Here is a 23,481-nt window from a genome sequence, read left to right on the forward strand (position 1 = left end):
CTGTTTGCAAGATTACCGGTAAAAAACCCAGCATCAGTTAAGACTCAACACACTTAGACCAGCCTTAAAAGTAATAAATTGTGGTCTTGCTTTTTCTGAGGATAGGAGATAGAAGGAGATTGTGAGAGATCCCAGTTTTCACAAATGAGACTTTTCATTGAAAACACAGTTACTGGTACCTCTGGCCTTGACATGTTGACATAAGATTTGTTTCTCCCCAGCCCAGTAAGTACAATTCTGTCTTAGAAATAAAGCCAGAGACAATGCAGAATTCTTTTTTTTTAAATTTTTATTAGTGAAACATCATGAGGTACAGTTGCAGACTTACAAATTTTTGAGCTTGGGTTTCAGTTATACAATGATCAAATACCCATCCCTCCAACAGTGCCCATTCTCCACCACCACCAGTCCCAGTATCCCTCATACCCCTATCCCCCGATCCCACCCTACCACTGTGGCAGGGCATTCCCCTTCGTTATCTCTCTCCTTTTGAGTGCTGTGGTTTGCAAAAGAGACATTGAGTGGCAATCTTGTTCGGACTATAGTCTACTCTTATCACGCATTTCCCATCCTGAGAGGAACCTTCCAACACCCTTTATTTGGTGCTCCCTTCTCTATCTGAGCTGCCTTTTCCCCTAGCGTGTGCAACTGTCCTCAGGGCCATGGAGTAATCCTCCTGGTATTTATCTTGGCTATTCTTGGGTGTTAGTCTCCTATTTTGTTACTTTATGTTCCCCAGATGAATGCAATCTTTCTATGTCTATCCCTCTCTTTCTGACTCATTTCACTTAGCATGATACTTTCCATGTAGTACCACTTGTATGTAAATTTCATGACTTCATCCTTTCTGACAGCTTCATAGTATTCCATTGTGTAGAAGTACCAAAGCTTCTATAACCAGTCATCTGTTCTTGGGCACTCAGGTTTTTTTCAGATTCTAGCTATTGTAAACAGTGCTGCAATGAACAGACAACTGCAGATGTCACTTCAACTATACTTTTTTGCCTCTCCGGTGTATATTCCCAGGAGTGGAATTGCTGGGTCAAATGGGAGCTCAATTTCTAGCTTTTGAGAATCGTCCATACTGTTTTCCAGAAGGGCTGAACCAGTCGACATTCCCACCAGCAGTGAAGGAGGGCCCCTTTCTTGCCACATCCACACCAGCACCGGTTGCTTTTGTTCTTTTGGATGTGGGCCAGTCTCTGTGGTGTAAAATGATATCTCATTGTTGTTTTGATTTGCATCTCCCTGATGATTAATGATGAAGAGCATTTTCTCATGTGTCTTTTAGCCATTCAGATTTCATCTTTGATGAAGTTTCTGTTCATTTCGTCGCCCCATTTTCTGATAGGGTTGGGTGTTTTCTTCATGTGGAGTTCAACCAGTACTTTGTATATCCTTGATATCAACCCCTTGTCGGATGTGTATTTGGTGAATATCCTTTCCCATTCTGTGGATTGTCTTTGTATTTTGGTCGCTGTTTCTTTTGAGGTGCAGAAGCTTCTTAGTTTAAGATAGTCCCATTTGTCTATCTTTGTTTTCACTTGCTTAGCCAGTGGCGTGACATCTTTGAAGACACCATTAGCTTCAATGTCATGGAGGGTTTTGCTGACTTTGTCTTCAATGTACCTTATGGATTCCAGTCTAATGTTGAGGTCTTTAATCCATTTTGATCTTACTTTTGTACATAGTTTTAGGCAGAGATCTGAGGCCATTTTTTTGCATGTAGCCATCCAGTTTTGCCAGCACCATTTGTTAAAAAGGCTTACCTTACTCCACTTCACATTTCTTGCTCCTTTATCAAAGATTAGGTGATCATATATTTTGGGAGAGACATCAGTATATTCAACTCTGTTCCTTTGGTCTGCTGTTCTGCTTTTGTTCCAGTACCATGCTGTTTTAATTATTACTGCTTTGTAGTAGAGTTTGAAGTTAGGGAGTTGATTGACAATGTAGAATTCTTAAAGGTAAAAATAAAAGGAGCTCACTGGGACCCCAGACTGGAGTGACTATTCAGAGGCTATCTGTCTGATGTATATTACCCCACTCAAAGGAAGTCCAGGTGTTTTCTAACTCTCAGACTCTCAATAGCAGAAAGCTAGGATGTTTTATTTCTTCTACAGATCAAGTGGAAGTCTCTAAGAACATCAGACTAGCTAACTAGTCGCTCAGAGACCTTGCCAACACTAAGCCTCCAGAGAAAATGGTCTCCAAGACTGCCTTTTTATGCCAAGAGATATTAAGGTAGCCAGGCAGAACTGACAGAGGTTCTGTAAGAGGCCCAGGTAGACTTGAGACTCTCCTCTCCTTTAGGAGATACCAGAGCAGCCAAGAGGCTCCATAAGTGGGGTTCCAGCATGCCACACCCCTCTTAGAAACACTTGGCAGCCAGTCTAGTGAAAACTCCTCTGAGTCCTCAGACAGGACCAGCTAAGAACAGAGAAGCCCTGGTAGCAGTACATGAACAAAATACCAAGCAAAGCTTCTGAAAGTCAAACTGCCTTTGGAAGTACCTTTAGAAAAATTGACCAAGACTCACATTTTGGACCTAAATAAAGGTATTACTGCCTAAAGTAAGAGATTAAACACAATTTTTCTTATATACTAGACAAACTATCTAGGATTCAATAGACTATCACCCACCATTCTAAGAACATTGTCATTTAAGTGACAATGTTATTGATTTTAACACCAATATCAATTAGATGCTGGAATTTTCTGAAAGTCATTTAAAAACTATCATTAAAATGCTCAACAATCATTTGTAAATTTTCTTTAAAGAAAAAACAGAATATATCAGCAAAGAAAAAGAAGCTATAAAAACAAATGGAAAATAATAAACTGTAACAGAAAAACAATTAAATACCAGAGTTGAGATGATGAAAGGAACAGTGAACTTGAAAGCAGAATATAGAAATTATGTAGATCAGAGGTTTCCAAAATTATTTATTGCACTCCTTTCTTTTAAAAAAATTACTTAGTGCATCCTTGGAAATCTACTTTCTTAAAAGCAAACAGAAAATGCCCACTGCTACTGATTCCCTGGAGTGCTTCAAGGCTCCCAAAGGCATTCAGCTATCCACTTTGAGTAACATTAAAAAGGAAAATAGGTCTCAAGGGCCTGTTTAGAACAGCAAAAGAACCTAATTTCCATCATTAGGGTCAGAGGAGGGCAGAAGATAGAATGGTGCTGAAGAAATATTTTAAGACATAGTGACTACAAAATAACCGTACTTAAGAGAACATTAGCACACACAATCATGAAGCAGTTAAACTCCAAGCTAGATCCCAAAATTCTATACCAAGACATTATCACTTCAGGTAGAAAGATGGGCCTGGAAGTATAAGCTTGTCTCTTTCCTATAAGACAAGAGAGGATTTTAGACAAACCAGATGGGGACCTTTAGGAAATGTAGTGGTAAGCAATGATGCATTTCTTGCAAAAACTTCTTGTGACAGCAGTGGCCTTCTGTGCATCTGAGAGATGGCCCTCGTGTGGCTCCAAGTACCTTCAGAGAGGCCATATCTTGGGCCATAAATGAATATGAACACATGTCCAGTAATTGAAATAATATAAAGTGTCTTCTTTACAATGAATCAAGCTAGAAATTGATAGCTGAAAAGGCAATAGGAATTTGTAGGACAGTTTTGGGTTTTCAACTGAATTGAGAGGGAGTAGATTTCTGTGTAGTCCTGCTGCCCCCCAATATACAAAGCCTCCCCCACTGTCGATATTGCTCATCAGAATAGTGTCTTTGTTACCCAGAATAAATCAGTGCCACAGTTGCCTAGAGTCCATAGAGGATATTAGAGTTCACGATTGATGTACATTCTACGTATATGAAAAACGTATAATTATTATATATAATTATATATGTATATATATACACATGTATATCCATCATCGTAATGCTATATAGAGCATTTTTGTTACCCTAAAATCCTTGGAGCTCTACTTGCTCATCTGTTTTCTTTCCTGAAACACCTTGGCAATGGCTGATACTTTTGTTATCTCCAGATTTTGGTTCTTTTTTTAGAATCTCTTGGAGCCGAGTCATATGTAGCCTTTTCTGATTGACTTCTTTCACTTAGAAATATATGTTTTGGGTTTTTTCTTGTCTCTGTGTGGCTTTATAGCTCATTTCCCTATGTTGCTGAAGACCAGTCTTGGGGAGGTCACAGACAGGGAAGGATCTAGATGACAGCCTTGGTTCTAGGCATTTGCACTGTTCTGCAGGGCCAGCAGTCAAGGCAGGCTCGGGTCCGTTGGTCCCTGGCCAGCCTGGGAATGGGTCCTGCTAGAGTGGGTGGTGGAGGGTCTGTGAGTCTTGGAGGTGAAATAGATTATCTTCATTTTGACAGAGAAAACAGAAAGAAAATGGCAGATGGGGGAAGGGAGAGGGAGAGAAAGAGTCTAAAGAATGAGTCCCCAGAAAGGAAAAACATCCACAAGTACAAGTAAGCCTGGGTTTGCTTAGAAATGTGCAGACAAGCAGAAACCAATACAAGTTTAGTGCAGGGGATATCCAGCAGGGGAATTTCTGAGAGATGTGATGGGACTGGAGGATGAGGAAAGGGACAGCAGTAAACTCAGGTTGTTAAGGAGCTCCAGAGTGCAATTTTGGCCTGAGCCAAGTTGCAGTGTCAGAGAAGCTGAGACAGAGAACAAGGCTGGCCCCAGGAGCTGGGCCTAGAAGCAGCCATCCAAGCGGCCTTGTCAGTTTGCCAGTGTGTGCTCTTTCATGAGTGCCCAGCCAAGACGGCCAGCGAGGCTCCATTCCAGCTCCCACTGCTCAGCAAACCTCATGCAGAGATGCAACATTGCAGCCACCTGGAGGAAGAATTCTAATCCAATTACTTTTCTTCCATATTCCTTTTTAATATTTAAAATGTAATCACGTGCTATAAGACACTGTCTTAAAGTGGACATCTCAGGCATTTTAAAACTTATAAGCTTTAAAGCTTTATTCATGACGCTGTACAACCATAACCATGATCTAATTTATGAACATTTTCATCATCTTCTAAAGAAATCTCTCTGGTTTTTCTCCCTCTCCCTTTATCTCTCTTTGTCTGCACCCTTCTTCCTTCCTTAATTTTTTAAACTCGTCCTTTTTTTCATTTTCTTTCTCTTTTCAATCTCTTGAATATAGATAAAGATATGGAAACACTGAATCATATTATCACCCTTAAGTTGAACTTTTTGAGGAACTGCCAAATTATTTCCCAAGCTCATTTCTTCAAAGTGACTCTACCATTTTATATTTCCACTGTCTTTGTACAGTGATTCTATGTTTCCTATCTCCACACTAACATTTGTTATATCCCATAGTTTTGTGTATATGCTGTAATGAGTGTAAAGTAGCGTAGTAAAGTAGTTTTTGTTTGATATTTATCTAAGTAACAATGGTCAGCACCTTTTAGCAAGACGTTTGATTCTTCGTATATTATTGTTAGGGAAATGGCTAATTAGATGCCATTTTAAAATTGTACTGTATTTGTCAGTTTTTAAAATTTATTAAAATATTCTTTGCCAAGGGTTTGACTGACAAATATTTTCGCCCATTTTATAGGATTCCCACCCCCACCCCCACCCCATACACACATTGTTAATAGTATCCTTTGAAGCACAAGAGATTTTTTTATTTTTGGACCATTCCCAGCAATGTTCAGGGGGACACAGGGGATGCTGCAGATTGAACTTGGGTTGGTCTTGTGCAAGGCAAGCACCCTATCTACTGTACCATCTCTCTGGCCTAAGAGACTTGTTAATTTTTATTTATTTATATTTCGTTTTAGGGTGTCACCCAGTGATGTTCAGGGGTTACTCCTGGCTCTTGGCTTATAAATTACTCCTGGTATTGTGGAGATTGGGAGACAGGCTATGGGATGTTAGGATTTGAACCTGGGTCAGCCACATGTAAGGCAAATGCCCTACCTACTATACTATCTCTCCAGTCTCTAAGGTTTACTTTTAGGGAAAAAAATTATCAAAATTGATAATATCCATTTTATAATCTCTCTCTCTCTCTCTCTCTCTCTCTCTCTCTCTCTCTCTCTCTCTCTCTCTATTTTGTTCCTTATGCTTTTGCTACCAAGCAGAGAAGGCCTAATGGTTCAGTGCTAGGATCCAAGATACAGTGCTGGGCCAGCCCTGGAAGGGTTCAGGGACCATTGTGGTACCAGGGCTCAAACTCCAGCAAAACATGAGTCCAAGCCCTTTGAACTACCTCCAGCCCACCAAATACTATCTATTCTTTTCTACATTAAATGGTCTTGTTACTCACCAATAACCTGTTGACCATGTATAAAATGGGTTAGTTCTGAATTTTTAATTCCAGATCATAGATCAGTACCATATTGTCTTAATTACTGTAACTTTGTGGAAAATGAAAATCAGGAAGCATGAAGTCTACAACTTTGTTGTTTTTAAGGTTGTCTTATCTATTTTTAATTCCTTGAATTTTCATATGAATTTCAGGATCAATTTGTCAATTTCTTCAAAAGACAGTATAGTTGGGACTTTCACAAGTGTTGTGTTGAAGCTGTAGATCAGTTTGGGGAATATTGCCATCTTAATATTAAACCTTTTGATGTGTGAACAGAAACATCTTTCCATTTAATTGTTTGTTTCTTTGTGTTCTGTTGCGAGGGATTGGATCTAGAACCTCACATGTGCAAAGCAAGTACTGTATTACAGAGCTATATCTCAGGCCAATCTTCTTTAATGCCTTTTTTCTACCTTCCTTCTGTTTTATGTGTCTTGTGGGTTGGTGGGTTGGCACATACGCTTAGTTGTGGTGCTGACTGAGAGTTGCATACTTAGTTTTGAGGCTTGCATACTTTCAGATTTGCCATGCTTGCTGGGGTCATACACTGGGTCTCAGTGCACTGGAGATTGCACATTCTGTTGTGATACCACCAGTGTTCCCAGATGGCAGTGCCACCAAATGACACTCGGCATAGCAGTGCTCTCACTCAGACTCTCAGCCTCATGTCAGAAAGGCAGATGCTCTGCCAACTGCACTGTCTCTGTGCCCTCAATAACATTTAGTGGCTTTTAAAATAGAAGCTTTGCACTTTCTTTGTAAACGTTTTTTCCTAAGTATTTTATTCTCCTATTATAAGTTGAATGGTTTTTTTGTTTGCATCTTTTGGCTATGTTTGGTTGTGCTCAGGGGCTATTCCTGGATTAGTGCATAGGAGTAATTACTGGTGATGTTTGAGAACCGTATGCAGTTCTGGGGATTTTGAACTAGGGTTTAGGGCAGAAGAGGCTGAATGTAAAACAAGTAAATTACCTCCTAGACTATCTCTCCAGTCCTTAAATTATTTGCTTATGTTTATTTTGCATTATTCACTGATAGGCTGTAGAAATGCAATTGGTTTTTATGTTTTGGTCTTGTATCCGGGCTGGAGCGATAGCACAGCGGGTAGGGCGTTTTACCTTGAATGCGGCCAAGATGGCCAGCCCGAGTTTGATTCCTCCGCCCCTCTCGGAGAGCCCGGCAAGTTACCGAGAGTATCTCACATGCACGGCAAAGACTGGCAAGGTAACCATGACGTATTCAAAATGCCAAACACAGTAACAATTGTCACAATGGAGCCGTTACTGGGCCCGCCCGAGTAAATCCATGAACAATGCGAGGACAGTGACAGTGATAGGTCTTGTATCCTGAAAACAGCAAGATTTATTACCTCATTTTTTAAAAATTCTGTAGAACAATTATATATGAGAATATTTATGTACAATATTATATACAATATTTATGTAATGCAGGTGTAGATTATCTTACTTGTTCATTTCCAATCTTGATGATTTTTTTTTCTTGTTATGTTGGAAGGAAGTTGTTGAGCAGACACCCAGGGCCTTGTTCCAGGTCTTTGGGGGAAAACTTTCCATCTTTTGCCATTAGTATTGTGTTAACTTTGAGGATTTAGTGAGATTTTTTTTTCATTTATCAAGCTAAAAAAATTTTCTTTCATTCCTAGTATTTGAATGTTGTTTTAATTTTTTTTTTTTTTAGTCTTTAGGCTACACTTGGCAGTGCTTCAGGGTTACTCTTGACTCTGTACTCAGGGATCACTCCTGGCAAGTTCGGGTGCAACTTTGAAGTGCAGCTAAACTGTGTTAGCAGCTTGTAAAGCGAGCACCCTGCACACTGTACTATCACTTCAGCCTTTGTTTTTAATTTTTTTTTTTTTTTTTTTTTTTTTGCTTTTTGGGTCATACCTGGCAATGCACAGGGGTTACTCCTGGCTCTGCACTCAGGAGTTACTCCTGGCGGTGCTCAGGGGACCATATGGGATGCTAGGAATCGAACCCAGGTCGGCCGCGTGCAAGGCAAACGCCCTACCCGCTGTGCTATCTCTCCAGGCCCTGTTTTTAATTTTTTTAATTATGAAAAGTTTTTGGATTTCTCAAACCTGTTTTCTGTATTAATTGAGATGATTATATGGCTCTTGTCTCATATTTTATTAATATGGAGTATTACATAGGTTGATTTGTTATATTTCTTTATGGAATAAATCCCACTTACTTATGATGTAGCCTTTTTTATATGCTGCTGAATTCAGTTTGCCAGTATTTTGGTGAGAATTTTGCATCTATATTTATAAGTTATCTTGGCCAGTAGTTAGTTCTCTGTCTCTTGATGTCTTAGTCTGCTTTTGGCATCAGGGTGATAAGTGACTTCATAGAATAAGATGTAATATTTTTTCTACCTCTTCTTCTGTTTGGAAGAATTGGCAAGTTTACTAATTCAATGCCTTGAATTTTTTAAATTCATTTTTATTGTTATAGTTTAGGTAACATGGTTGTTTGATGTTTGTAACATATGTACCAATCTAATTCAAAGATAGAAAGCAATAATTTATGATTTTAAGATTATTTTATAGAATTGTAAAACTACTAATTTAAGATTAACTCTTGTAATCTATGGATGAATAAAATAATTTGGAAAATTATTATTAAACTGTTTAAAGATATATAACTAAAAACTTAAAGGAGATAAATGGATTTCCTCAAAATTAATTCTAAAGAAAGCAAGAAGGGTAACAAAATAGCAAGGAAGAGACATGATGAACAAGAAGTAAATGATGAATTTAAAAAACAAACCTGTCAATGACTTCACTTAATCTCTTAATCACTTAACTTCCCGTTAGTCGGTAATTTGCTTGAGCGGGCGCCAGTAACGTCTCCATTTGTCCCCGTCGCGTGCTAGTGTAGCCCAATGGCATCTGTTCGCTCCAGGAACATGAAGGGCCTCAAACCGATCGTTCATGATCTTGACGAAGAAGTCTGACCATCTGGTAGGTGGGCGGCCACGCGGTCTTTTGACATCCTGTGGAATCCAGTCGGTAACAGCTCTAGTCCAGTGGTCGTCTTTAAATCTCATTACGTGACCAGCCCATCTGATTTTCGACACCTTGGCAAATGAGACAGCGTCCCTGATTCTTGATCGTCGACAGATGTCAGAACTCCGGATTCTTTCTCTCATTTGAGTGAAACGTGATATTCCAAGCATAGCTCTTTCTATTCTTCTTTGGGAGACCTGAATAGCGTTCTCATCTTGTTTGCGTAGGGCCCAGGTCTCTGAGGCATATGTTAATGCAGGAAGAACAGTGGAATCAAAGAGATGTGCCCAGAGCCGGAGGTTCTTCGTCCTCTTAGCTATTTCTTCGACGTTCTTGATGGCGTTCCAAGCCACTCTCTTCCTCCTGCGCAGCTCGGGTGCCAGGTCATTTGTCATGTTGACCTCTCGACCTAGGTACACATAGCTGTTGCATTCGGAGATGGTCGTTCCATTGAGAGCGAATGGGGCGTCAGGAATGAGGCTGTTTCTCATAAACATTGTCTTCGTAAGATTCAGCTGTAGTCCTACCTTTCCACACTCACAGTCAATGTTGGCCAGCATTTGTGCCGCTTGGCTGATGTTTGGTGTTATTAAAACAATGTCATCAGCAAAGCGGAGGTGGTGTAGTTGCCGACCATCTATCTTCACTCCCATTCCTTCCCATTCCAGTCGTTGCATGATGTTCTTGAGGGTGGCACTGAAGAGTTTCGGTGAAATGGTATCACCCTGCCGCACCTCTCTCTTGACATCAACGACCACTTCATTGTAGAATGATGAGATCCTGGTAGTGAATCCTCCATGAATGTGCGAGGAATGCCAAGAGAGAGATAGCCACAAAAAATCACCTATCTTCGAAAACTCTTGAGCTAATTCGCCAGCGTGGTTTGGCGCATGCCTCAGGCAACCGCAAGCTAACGTCCGAGCTCGCAGAGCAGTGCAGAGATGCGATCAAGGAAGACCTCAAAGAGAGAAGAGCAGAAGTACTGGTAGATGCGGCAGAAGCCGGGAAAAGTATTCGTAATGCCCGCCTGTCCTTCGCCAACTACAAGACCAAGATGACTTCCCTCCGACATCCTGATGTATCCATCACATCCTCCAGAACGGCAGTGGAGAAGATTATCCATGACTTCTACTCAAATCTCTTTGATAGCCATGTCCACTTGCCGACATACCAAATTCCACAGGATGGATATGTTCCCAACGTTCTCCCTTCCGAAATCCAACACGCCATTTCGTCGGTAAAGAAACAAATAGCACCCGGCCCAGACAAGGTCAGACCTGAACACCTGAAGAACCTACCGTCAGTACTCATCAATACACTGGCTTGGCTCTTCACTCGCTACCTGTCTGAATGCAAGATTCCATCCCAGTGGAAAACCAGCAGGACCGTACTACTGTTCAAGAAGGGAGACATCCATGACATTGGCAACTATCGCCCAATCTGCCTATTGTCTGTCATCTACAAGTTGTTCACTCAAGTCATCCTAAATAGGATTGGCAGAACACTAGATGAAGGACAACCATGCGAGCAAGCCGGGTTCTGCAAAGGATTCAGCACCATCGACCATATCCACACAATAACCAAGCTCATTGAGGTTTCTCGGGAGTTCAAGATGCCGCTCTGTTTAACGTTCATTGATTTAAAGAAGGCCTTTGATTCCGTTGAGACAGAAGCGGTCATTGAAGCCCTAGCCAACCAGGGCATTCAAGCCCAATACATCAGGATCCTCCGTGAGCTGTATTGTCAATGACTATTAAATGTAAATTTTTACCTAATATTCAATTTAAAAGTAAAGATGCTAGCCTTGATTAAATCGAAACTCAAGAATAACTGTTCTCTATGTCCATACCACCCTGAACGCTCCCAATCTTATCTAATCTCGGAAGCTAAGCAGGGTCAGGCCTAGTTAGTGGTGTTGTAGGTTTAAAACAAAGTGAAGGTATTCCTGGGTGAGGACCCAGAGCCACTGGTGACCTCCTCAGCATTGAATGGTGAGGATGCATTGTTTTCATGGAGCTGGACAAGCAACTTAAGATCCTCACTCTCTGTTTTCTGGGGAAACTGCTGGAGGCCTGAGGCAGGCAGGGCTGGGGGTCTAATGAACAGTGGCCAGGACTTGGGGTTGGGCTAGCCTGCAAAGCTTGGGCTAACCTTTATCTGTCTCTCTGGGTTTCTCTTTATTTTCCTGAGGCCCATGGAAATCAGAGTCTTTGGGAGGGTTTTCTGTACCCCTTTCTCCCCAACTTGCTTTTGTGTTCACAATCATGATCATCCTGTTGTTCATCGATCGTGAGCAGGCCCCAGTAACATCTCCTTCATCCTAGCCCTGAGATTTTAAAAAGTGCCATATTCAAGGCTCTTTCAGGGTTAGGAGAATGAGACCCATCATTGTTACTGGTATTTGGCATATTGGGTACATTACAGGAAGTTTGCCAGACTCTGCCGTGTGGGCAGGTAACATTCGGTAGCCTGCCAGGTTGTCTGAAGTAAGAATGAGATAATAAGATGTCTCATGGCGCTTCCGGGAGCTGGGTTTTATAGTCTCTGGGTCTTGGCCATTGGTGGGATTGCACGGCACCAGGGGGCCAGTTGGTGGGTGTGACCCCTGCCTACTGGAAGATGGAGGATCTGGGTGGAGGATGCTCAGCCCCGATCCGAGCAGGCTTGGAGATCTCAGCCCTGGGACCCGCATGCCTTTGTTCCTCTGCTGGTACCTTCATGCGTGTGGAAAGTGGTTTCAGTATGGTTGTGGCTGGTTCTAGAGGTCTTCGGCTGCCGGAGCTCTGCTCGGGGCGGGGAGGGAAACTCAACCCGCCCCACCTCCATGGGGCCCCAGCAGGGACAGCCAGGTGCGGGGGCAGGAGACTCTGCTTTTGTGTTATGGTATTTCAATTTAAAAAACTGTTTTTAGAAAAGAATATACTGTTTATAAAATCATAATAAAGATACAGATCATTTTAAAATAAAAAATGGAAAAATAAAAAATGAATCAAATAAAAGCTGCTGTGGATCTATCAGCACAAACTTTTAAGTTAAATGTTATTAATAGATATAAAGGGGAACATTTCATAATGATAAAAGGGTCAACTAAATAGTAATATATCAGCATTTAAACTTATAATTAAACAATGAGCATAGCATTAAAATAAAAATTTAAAGGGAAATAAACACATCGACATCAAAGTTGAAAGGTGTGAAGTTTTAAAATATAATCTTTCAGGCACAGAGACTAAAACTTAGTGTTAACTTATGGATTAACATGACCAATTGACATTATTAGAGCTTGAAATGTATTAGAGTTTGAAACTTCAATATAAGGCTTGTCTACTTGACATCTCTATCACAGATCACATTCTAGAATCTTAAATATGTCTCAAGAACTGTATCTCATGGTGATTCAATAAAATTTTTAAAAAATTTTTTAAGAAAGAATGTCTCAAGAAATGTCAGTGGATTGGAATTGTACAGAGTTTCTCACTTGACTATAGAATAATAAAACTAAAGCATTAGGATAGCTAGAATGACCCTCAAAAGTTTACAATTATAGGTCGTGGAAAGATGATACGGCGGTTAAACTGATAACTTTCCATATCCATCTCCAGTTCAACCCCTGGCACCATCTGAGTTAGAGCAAGCATGGTCAGGTGTGGCCCATCCCCACCTTCAAATAAAAAACAAATAAAAAGTAAGATTCAAGGAAGGAAAGTTTTTTTTTCTTTTTTTTTTTTTTTATTAGTGAAAAACTATGAGGTACAGTTATAGGCTTACAAATTTTGTGCTTGGGTTTCAGTTATACAATGATCAAGTGCCCATCCCTCCACCAGTGCCCGTCATCCATCCCAACGGGTCCCAGCATCCCCCCCCCACCCCTCATCCCCTCAAGGAAGGAAAGTTTATATTTCTAAATAATCAGTGGACTGCATCACAATGATTATTGGAAAATATTTTTAACAAGAACATAATGTATCAAAAGTTAAAAGATGCAGCTAAAATAGAGTGATTTAGATTTAGATTTTGAGGGATTTTTATACTTCTAAGTACATATTAGGGTGAAAATGACTGAAAATTATCTGTCACTGACACTGTCCTGTTGTTCATCGATTTAAATTATCTACACTGCCATTTGAAGGATAAAAGCATAGCAGAAAGAAATAGAAACAGTAGATTAAGTAGTGAACATATAGTACAAAAGAGAGGAAAAAAAGTAAAAAAAATTACTCTCTAAAGCTAATTTATAATATTAATAAAAGTTTTAGTAAGGTGATCCAGAATTGATGAGTCCATGTGGGACTTGTTCTAAGAATATGTTTGTTTTAACATTCAAGATTTAATATAATTTATATTTTAGCAGAATTGGGGGGAAATATATGATCATCTTAACAACAGAAATAACATTTGAATGAATTCATTATCTTTCATAATAAAATCTCTCTCAAAAGAAGGAAATTATCCTGATCTGATAAAAGACACCCACAGAGAATTCATAGCCAGCATCATAGTCATCAGTAAAATTTTGAGCGTAATTTTTACCTTGGTTTTACAGTAACACAATGAATATTACCTGTAACCATTTCTGCTGAACATTATAAGAGGACAATAGCCAGAATCTGGAAAAAATCTGAGTGCCCGAGAACAGAAGACTGGTTTAAAAAACTTTGGTACATCTACACAATGGAGTACTATGTAGCTGTTAAAAAAGATGAAGTCATGAAATTTACATACAAGTGGTACTACATGGAAAGTATCATTCTAAGCAAAATGAGTCAGAAAAAGAGGGACAGACATAGAAAGATTGCATTCATCAGGGGAACATAAAGTAACAAAATAGGAGAATAACACCCAAGAATAGCCAAGATAAGTATCAGGAGGTTCACTCCATGGCTTGGAGGCCAGCCACACATGCTAGGGAAAAAGGCAGCTCAGATAGAGAAGGGTGCACCAAATAAAGGATCCTCTTAGGATGGGAGATGCATGCTGAAAGTAGACTATAGACCGAACATGATTGTCACTCAATGCCTCTTTTGCAAACCACAGCACCCAAAAGGAGAGAGAGAACAAAAGGGAATGCCCTGCCACAGAGGCCGGGTGGGATGGGGGGGATGGGGGATGGGAGGGATATTGGGCTCAGTGGTGGTGGAGAATGGGCACTGTTGGAGGGATGGATATTTGATCATTGTATAATTGAAACCCAAGCACAAAAATTTCTAAGTCTACAACTGTACCTCATGGTGTTTCACTAATAAAAATTTAAAAAAAATAAAATGCTAGGTGAAAGCACTTATGTTTAATAAAATATTTCACCTAAATGAAAAAAAAACATTATTAGAGGAGCTTAAGTTAGTGTAGTGAGTCTTGGTAAAAAAATAAATGTATAAAATAAATTGGAAAGAAAGAACATCATCATTATTCAGAGAAGATATATTGTGTACAGAGAAAATTAGTTAAAAATGTACAAACCATTCCAATTAATAAATGAATTCAGCAATGTCAGTATAGCAAAGACATGGAGTAGCCAGCTTTCATTTCAACTTTACCATGTCAGTTTGTTTTTAGGATTTTCTTAGGTAAATCTTTTGGCAGACGGTTTTCTCCAACATGGGCTTCTGTCCTTTCAGTTAGCATTACTTGGATATATTTACATGTACATCTAATACTTTACTGTGTGCTATTTATTATTTCTTTGCTCCTGCTTTTCCTCTTTATTGGCTTTTATTTATTAATAACCTTAATCAGATATTTTATTAATGTAGAAATCGTATGCTTTGTTTATTATCCTTTTTAGTGGTAATGCCTTAAATGTTTAACAAAATGAATCTGACTTTCATGGTCTAAAATTGGTCTCGCTACCTTCCTTCTGAATCATTCTAGGAACTCTAATCATTCCCTCCTACCTGATGTACTGTTTGTATATCCTGTTAGTTTTCATTCTTTTAACCATCATTCCCAACCCAAATTAACCATAATATCAATTTTTTGTTAGGCCATACCCATGGTTCGGCGGCTGAACACACCAGGGTCCCAACTGGAGGCAGTTGGTGGGGATATCACTGCTGGAGGGCAAATCCACTGCTAAACATGCAAGACAAATGTTCTCCCGTTGAGCTACATCCTTGGCCCCATTTTCACATTTTATGCTTAACATTCTTTAATGCATTTCAACTTTTCTTCTAAGTTCTGTTGTCTTCTTGAGATACCACATTTAGTACATTTTTTTTCCTGCAGTACCTGCAGTTAGTAAATTCTTTCACCTTTTTTTTTAATGTTCAAACTTGCCTCTATTAGTGCTGTTGGGTATAGAATTCTCCATGATATCTCTTTGTAAAATCTTATCAAGCCGAAGGTTGTGTGTTCACAGGCTCACTGGACGGCACTGTCTCACCGCCTGCGTTCGCTGCTCTTGAGCCGCTGTGTGTGGCCTGGCTTGGAACGGCTGTTGGCCAAGGGCAGACAGAAGAAGAAACGAGGGCCAGGCCGGTCTATATCAATAGTAGTTTATTCCAATCCTCTTCACTCCTGTCTTTCTCTCTCTCCTTCTTTCCTGGGCCCCAATCTTGGAACCTCTCTCCTTCTGACTCTGACTCTGGATCTCTGGAGCCTGAGCTCTCTCGCTTCTGACTCTTCTCCCTCCGAGCTTACCGTCTTAGTTTACATAGAAGTCACATAAGGCGGTGACACAAAGGTGGGTTGAATACTGACGAATCAACAAAGAGAGGTAAGACCACTCCTCCAGGAGATTAACTCAAGGATAAAATCTCATCTACAGAGATTACTTCAGATTACTAGGAGATCCACCCAAGGGTGGGATCCCAACAAGGGTGTGTTCTTCCCTCGGTTAGTAATCTACTTAAATAGTTGTAATAAATCTACTTCTAATATTTCTAGCAATGTCATTCTGTATGAGCACAGTAAGAGATATAAATTTAGTTTGGTTCTTCCTGAGAACATCTCTCTATACATTTCGCAGTCCTCAGGCAAGGTTAATCTTCCTAGCTCCAGCAGGGTCCTAGTCTCGTCATTACTTACTTTTGGATCATGACAACATTTGTCCATGATCATGCCCTCAACTTATAGTTGAGTATCGTGGCTCTTTGGCCTGGCCCATTTCGATGCCAGGGTAGCTCACTGCTTGCCCTGGGTCCATTCAGTCCCTCGTCAGGACCCTGCTTTTGGGGTGCTAGGAACTAAGGGCAACTGAGTCAAGAAATCAGATGCCCAGGAGTAAATATTATTCGGAGTCAATCAACTCCCAAGTTACAAAGCATAATATTAACTGTCTTCCTGTGTCCACACAGAAAGGACATTGCTTACAATACAAGTTCAGTGTCCTTAGGATGGGTGTGACCCGATAAACATAAGCTACCTGAGGAAGGACAAAAGAGTGTTATCCTACATTTCTTCTCCCTCACTGCTTTGAGAGCATTGTTCCATTATCTTCTGGTACACTTTTGCAAATTGAACCAATAGCTGTCAGATGCAAATTTTCTCTAAAGTAATCTTGATTCATTCGCTTTTAAGATTTTTTTCCTTAGTATCACAGGTTCCACCGTGGTGTGGGCAGGATACTGATCTTTTATTTGGCTTTCTTTGTGCTAGAATTTGTCTCTTTCAATCAATTGAAATTTGGATAAATTATTCAAGTTTTGTGTTACTTCTCTTATTAAAATCTTATAATGATTTTTCCTCATTTGCTATTATTTGGTCTAGTCACCATCTCTCTGGTCCCTGCACATACATGTCTGTGATTAAGTTTCCTTGGCCTTTCCCCTGGAAAACCCCATCACTGAAACCAGTCACTTATTTCTTCTTCACAGCTGCTTAATTATTGTATACTCTCTGAAACCCTTCCTGGAACTCCTTCCCTAAACCCTGACCACGCTTTGTTGTGCGTATCCACGCTTTCCTGCTCATGTATCCATCACGTGATTGCATTTATCTATTTATGTGTAAGCTCCTGCCCAGCCCCGTTATAATCAAGTTCACAGTCAGCAACTGCCTATGTGTTTATAGAGATAACACTTAGTTTAGTCTCTATTAATGCAAATTGAATGAATCGATCAAGAAAAGAAGGCAAGCATCACCTCCCTAAAAGGATTTTTATCACAACTAAATGTATATCATATTAGAAAGCAAATAACAAGTTTGTCGTTTGAACAGCAGATAATTAATGCATTGCTTTGGTATACTGAATTATATAACAAATTGGTTGTTCCTTTAAATTTCCATATTCCATATGGCATAAGGCAGAGTTCTTAGTGTTCTGTGATTATAATGAAGGTTTTCTTTTTTCTTTTTTTGGTTCTGTGCCTTTCCTTTCATTTAATAGACTTCTCAGTGCATAAAAAAATCAAGGATTTTTATGGTAATGCTATAGTTTTTCCAAATATTACAGATTTCCATCCTGAAATATGTTTTGAAGCACATCTACTAACGTTCTCCTACATTCCTTAAACAGTTTTCTCCTCTTCCATTAGGACTATGCTTTAATTTCACCTTATAAATTAGGTCTTTGCTGATGATCTTAATAAAATGGTAAACTTCCATCCCACCCCTATTCTATGTGCCCCTCACCTCCATTTCTCCTTGAACATTTGTCCAAAAATGAAATAAAGTATTTACTTCTTACCAGCTTCCTCTGTATATTACCATATAAAATTGTTGTGGGTTGGAACTTTGTCCTATGTTTGAAACAGTGCATACCACACTTTAGATATTCAGTAAATCTTATTGAATAGTATATCAAAGTAGGCGCCAGTGATTCTCATCAGTAAAATCCTAGTGTTCCAGGAGAGAGACATGGGAGCCTTCAACATCTCGTTTTGATCTAAGATAAGATTATAAAACTCGACTATTTTGCTTTCATTTCTAACAGACTGTCTAACGTGTGATTTCATCCTGAAACTAAAGAAATCACTTCCTCTCCTGGCAGGCACCTAAACCAAGTTCTTAGCTGGCTGCGTACAAAGCCCGTCTGTTCTTTCCTGGTTTAAAGACAGTGGCAGTTCCTGCCTGCTTTTAGCAATCTTTATTTTGCTTTCTGTTTTCTTTCACTGCTAAAGGATAATTTACATATCTTTTCTACTCATTTTATCATTTTAATCTTGGCAAGAGATTTCAGTTAATACTGTGCAAGCATTTGTGCAAAGCAAGCACCAGTTTACAGTGTCTATGGGAAATAAGTCTTATTTCACAGAAACATTCAAAGCTATAATAAATACATTCGTATATTATGAGAGAGAATCTAGAGATGATAAATGTCTTGCTAAGGACCACATAACTAACTTATGCCACTCATCCTTGGTGCCTAGTCAAGTTCTTCGTACTCTTCTATCAGATTTGCCTTCCTTAAATTCATTTGTTTCTCTTATTGCCTCTGTAATGAAAAACTCCCAAGATCTACTCTACTAATGTGCATCTCTGTGGCTTCACGTATCTTACCATTTCAGCCTTCAACTATTAAATGATTTTATTGATTTTCAGGTGCCACCTACCTTTCATCAAGACTTGAACAATGTGACCCTTTAGCAAAGCTGGCATTCCAAGGTCAACTGCGTGGCCAGTGAAAATGCATGACCTGTTGGGGTCACAGAGACAGTACAGCAGATAGGGTGCTTACCTTGCACACAGCCAAACAGGGTTCAATTCCCAGTACCCCAAATGGGCCCCCAAGCCCTTCCAGGAGTGACTTCTAAGCACAAAGTCAGGAGTAAGCCCTAAGTACTGCTTCCCCTGCACCCTCTAAAGTCGCCAGTGTCTCTAGAGCATGTCAGTTTGAGAATTTCTTTGTAACAGAAATGCTATCTGTCACCAATGCTATCACCAATGCTATCACCCCTCTCCCCTTAGAGACTCCTGCTATGTCATTCTGAGTAGCACTGTAGCACTGTCCTCCCATTGTTTATTGATTTGCTCGAGCAGGCCCAGTAACATCTCCCTTGTGAGACTTGTTACTATGTTTGGCATATCAAATATGTTGCTTGCCAGGCTTTGCCATGTGGGAGAGATACTCTCGGTAGCTTGTCGGGCTCTTTGAGAAGGGAAGAGGAATCGAACTCAGATCGGCCAAGTTGGCCGAGTGCAAGGGAAACACCCTACAGCTGTTCTGAGTAAGCGTCCTCAAACAGGATGCTAGGCTAATGCAGATGGCTTAGCTGGGTTCTTTGGAAGCCTGTAGTCAAAAAAAAAAAAAATTTAAAAAAAAGTCAATGCTAATCTTAAAAAAAAGGGGGGGGGGCAATGCTAAAGATCTTTGCCTGTGTTTAATAAAATAGAAGAAAAACCATTTCTACAGGCAGAGCCTGGAGAGTCCTGTCTTTGGTCCTTACTGATATGGGCTATGGCTGTGGCAAAGTAGATCCAGACCCAGGAACTGGATCTCTGGGAACTGGAGAGGAAGAGCAAAAGCTCCACCTCCCTTGAGAGAGAAAGGCCTTGTGTGATAAGACCATGCCTCTGCTATTTCCATTCTTCCCTGTATCTCCTGTGGCAATGCCTCTCGGAGGTCACTCTAGGCCCTGCGCTGGGAGGGACCCCTAGCTAACCAGAGTCAGCCTCATGTCCAGCAAGTGCCTTAAAGCACCGTGTTCCTTTACTCTCTTTCCGGCCCCCCACCTCTCTGGGTCGTGGTGTTTAGTCCGACAAGGCAGTTGGTGCTGGTTCGAATAGATGACTACCCTCAATTCGCCTCCTCCCACTGACATTCTCCTTCTAACTAGGGACTCCTTGACTAACTAGGCTTCTTAGATTGTCTCCCAGGTCTACACCAACCCTCCCCCCCTCACCACCACCACCGTCCCCCCGACGTCGTCGTCATCCCCAGAATCCCATCACAGAGACGATCTGTTGGTGCAGAATGTCCCTATGTTTTCCTAGTTTCTCTTTGGATGTCCCCACGATTGGCCGCTCTCAGCGATCAGGATGTGGGAGTCAGTGCCCATGGCCCAGGTCATTGATCTGGGGGGACAAGCCCCCAGGTTCCCTGTGTGTTTAGTCAGTGCACAAACCGCGCTACAAAAAGACAAAGACAGACGGGAGGGTGCGGTAAGATTTCTGGTACTGACTGGGACTTGCAGACAAACGTCCTGGAGGGGGAAAGCCTGAAATTGGCGTGGATGATGCGCTTTCAAGTCCGGCCAGAACCTAAAGCACCTCGGGAGGAGACAGTGCATGAGCACAGAGGGCTAATATCGCGGAAACGAGATGCTGCTGCGTTGCCATTTAAGAGCTCGAGCCAACAACAGGTCGCTTGGGTTTCTAAGAAATTTCTAGAACCTGCATTCCGTCGGCGACTCCGCGCTCTCACAGCCCCATCCTGGTACTCTTTACCCCCGCCCCCTCCCGGGTCCTTATCCACCGCACCTCTGTTCCCGGGGCATTTTCGGCGGGTTCCACCCGGGCAGCATCCCACCCCCCCCCCCACCCCCGGGGTGGCCGGCCCGACGCCCGCAGCCCCGCAGCCCCGCAATCCCGCGCGCGCCGCGGCAGCTCCCGGGCCTGCGCCGCGCTGATTCGCTGCCGCCGAGACTGCGGCGCCGGCGCCGCGCCCGCCCCTCGCCGCGCGCCGCCCGCCGCAGCCTCAGTCTGTCTGCAGCCGCGGCCGCCGCGATCCCACCGCTGCCGCCGGGGCCCCGTCGCCCGAGTGCCCGCGCAGTGTCCCCGAGGACGGCCACGGCGAGCCCCCAGAGCCCGCGCGATGCAGGCCAGTGCCGATTCCACCAAGATGGACTGTGTGTGGAGCAACTGGAAAAGTCAGGGTATTTTCTTTATTTCAGTAGTGCATGCCCGCGGCGCACGGGGGACCCGGACTCGGCCATTGTGCATCATTTCACCTGTGGGACCTATGCATGCTTTACACCCAAGAGAGCCTTGTGTTAGGTGGGGAGTAAACTTGTTGTGTCAAAAATCAAAATGATTGGTGTTTGATTTTTTTTACCTTCCCTTCTGATTTTTTTTTTAATTTCCCCCACCCCCATCCCTTTGTTTTCTTGATGGAATATTCGTATTTAAAATAATGCATCATTTGCCCTCTGCGAGAGTTCTTTTCGGATCCATTGATCGCTTCGTGTTTGTTTAATTTCTTCTCATCCCGTGAGTTAAAAAAAAAATGCTGTCTTATTTGTTCCATGAAATTCAGCTCATTTAATTTCTACGAAAAGGTTGGAATCTCCTGGTAGAACCATTAACTGAGGGCTCTGGCGCATCCTTTTAAGAGGGACACACCCATTTCAGGGCTGTTATTTGTGGTCACACAAAGGAGATGGGGAATGCAGGCAAGCTCTCAGTATCCTGAAAATATGATGGCGTAGCCACATATTGGGATGGTTCACGTTGAAATATTCCAGGGGCTTTTGTCTGTCATTGGGTAATCTATAACTGCTATTTATTAATAATGGTAATCTGAGGAACAAATGGAGGGAATTAAAAAGGAGTGCTGTTGCCCTCTGGTATAGCAGAATTATTTTTGAAACATTCCATATTAGCACTGGGTGTGGCCACCCTTCAGCCTCGCTTGGGTTGCTTTTCAGCCATTTTTATTCAGCCCTATACTTCACACATCCATCTCTCCTTTGTTACATTAAGGGTCTCTCCTTCTCCTCGCTCCATTTGAACTGATGAGGAGAAAGAGATAATTGACATGTTAGTAAACTTGGGTGTTTGTAAGATGAGGTGTCTTAATGTTTGGCAAATGTGGTTCTGAAGAAGGCACATTTGACTTAACCTGCAGGGTTGCAACATCCCTCAGGGGACCAAGAATACTCTAGAGCAGAAGCTGTTGGTTTGTTTTTTAAGACCTCCCTCTTGTAATATTATATCACAGAAAGACTGAGATGCCTTTTCATCACTAAGAAAAGCCTATGGGACTTTTCTTCAGTAAAAATTTTAAGCAAAGAGGAAGTAAACATGGATTTCAGAATTAACATACTTCCACTGCCTCAGTTGTTGATTCGGATGATGGTGGCGTAAAATACAATAGTCAATTTCAAATCATGGAGCTATTGGAAATACACTTGTCAAATGTTTTTTAAGAATAGACCAAATTAAAAGCCAGGAAATAAGAAATGTATGGCAACTTGGGTACATAATTTTAAAGAATTATGACATTACAGGGAATTGCATACATTTTAGACAGAAAGGCTGATCTGAAAATTCTTTGTAGCATTTTATTCTTGCTATACATTTAGACTCTCCCAGATCCTCTGATTTATACGCACAACAAACCTATGCCTTAAAATAACAGCAACTTTAGATGGACATAAAGACAGGAGCTTACACTATGATTGTGAGTTTTTTCTATTTTTTTCTAAAGTGGTAGATGCCAAAAGATGATTTTGCAACAGCTTTTTTTTCTTTTGAATCAAATATAAGGCTTTGTTTCTTCACAATCCTCCCTTTTTTTGCCTCTGTTGATCTCACAAGGGGGATGGGAGCTAAAAAGGCATGGACAATTATAATCAGAGAATGAATGTATCATAATTTGTTCATTGAAGACAATTTCTTTTATTCCCAATGTATAGCTATTTATGAAGATCAGTGAGGGTCTTTTACCCTCAGTGACCTCTAGTGATCTTCAGTACCATTAATTTCTCTTTGTCAAATAGACACAAGCTATTATCTTGAATATTGACTAATAACTGCATGGGTGGAATCAAGAGAAAAGAGAAATGGTAAAAAGTCATAAATTCATTTTTCTTCCCCTAAAAATCCTCATCAAAACTAAATCAGCAATGCTATCTTTTATCATTTTAGGTATACCTTTGTCTTAATTCTCTCATTTTGGAAACAGTTCCTCTTAACCTTGGCTACAGTTTAGAATCATCTGGGGAGCTTTACAAAACACAAAGGATGCCTGGGCCCCGCCCCTAGAGATTCAACTGGACCAAGAATCAAGTTTTTTTTTTATATACTCCTCAAGTAAGTTTAGTACATAATCAGAGATGAAGCCCTTGGGAGATAATCATTCTTCATGAAACCCAGCAGAGCAAGATGCCTCATACAAGTGATAAAAATGGGTATAAAACAGCTATGAATTCACTTCAGAGAAGTCAGGGCTCTATTTACAATTATTGATTTAATAATATCTTCCATAAGTATTAGAAGGTAAAACATTTGTTTGCAAAAAAGTACATT

General features: G+C 40.9%; 1 protein-coding gene across 3 annotated transcripts in view; it reads left to right on the forward strand.

The window, feature by feature from the left end:
- RTN1 (reticulon 1) overlaps window positions 1-23,481 on the forward strand; it is a 269,417-nt gene that overhangs the window by 224,624 nt on the left and 21,312 nt on the right. The window contains exon 1 of one of the 3 annotated variants that reach the window (XM_056133581.1): window positions 20,899-21,107. The exons of the other annotated variants lie outside the window; for them this stretch is intronic. Within the exon in view, the coding sequence (XP_055989556.1) occupies window positions 21,047-21,107 (61 nt within the window). The 5' untranslated portion in view covers window positions 20,899-21,046. Of the gene's footprint in view, window positions 1-20,898; window positions 21,108-23,481 lie in introns of those variants that run through there. 3 annotated transcript variants of the gene reach the window in all.

The sequence above is a fragment of the Sorex fumeus genome, unplaced genomic scaffold (assembly GCF_029834395.1).
Source record: "Sorex fumeus unplaced genomic scaffold, SorFum_2.1 ptg000098l, whole genome shotgun sequence".
In the NCBI taxonomy this organism is placed as follows: domain Eukaryota; kingdom Metazoa; phylum Chordata; class Mammalia; order Eulipotyphla; family Soricidae; genus Sorex; species Sorex fumeus.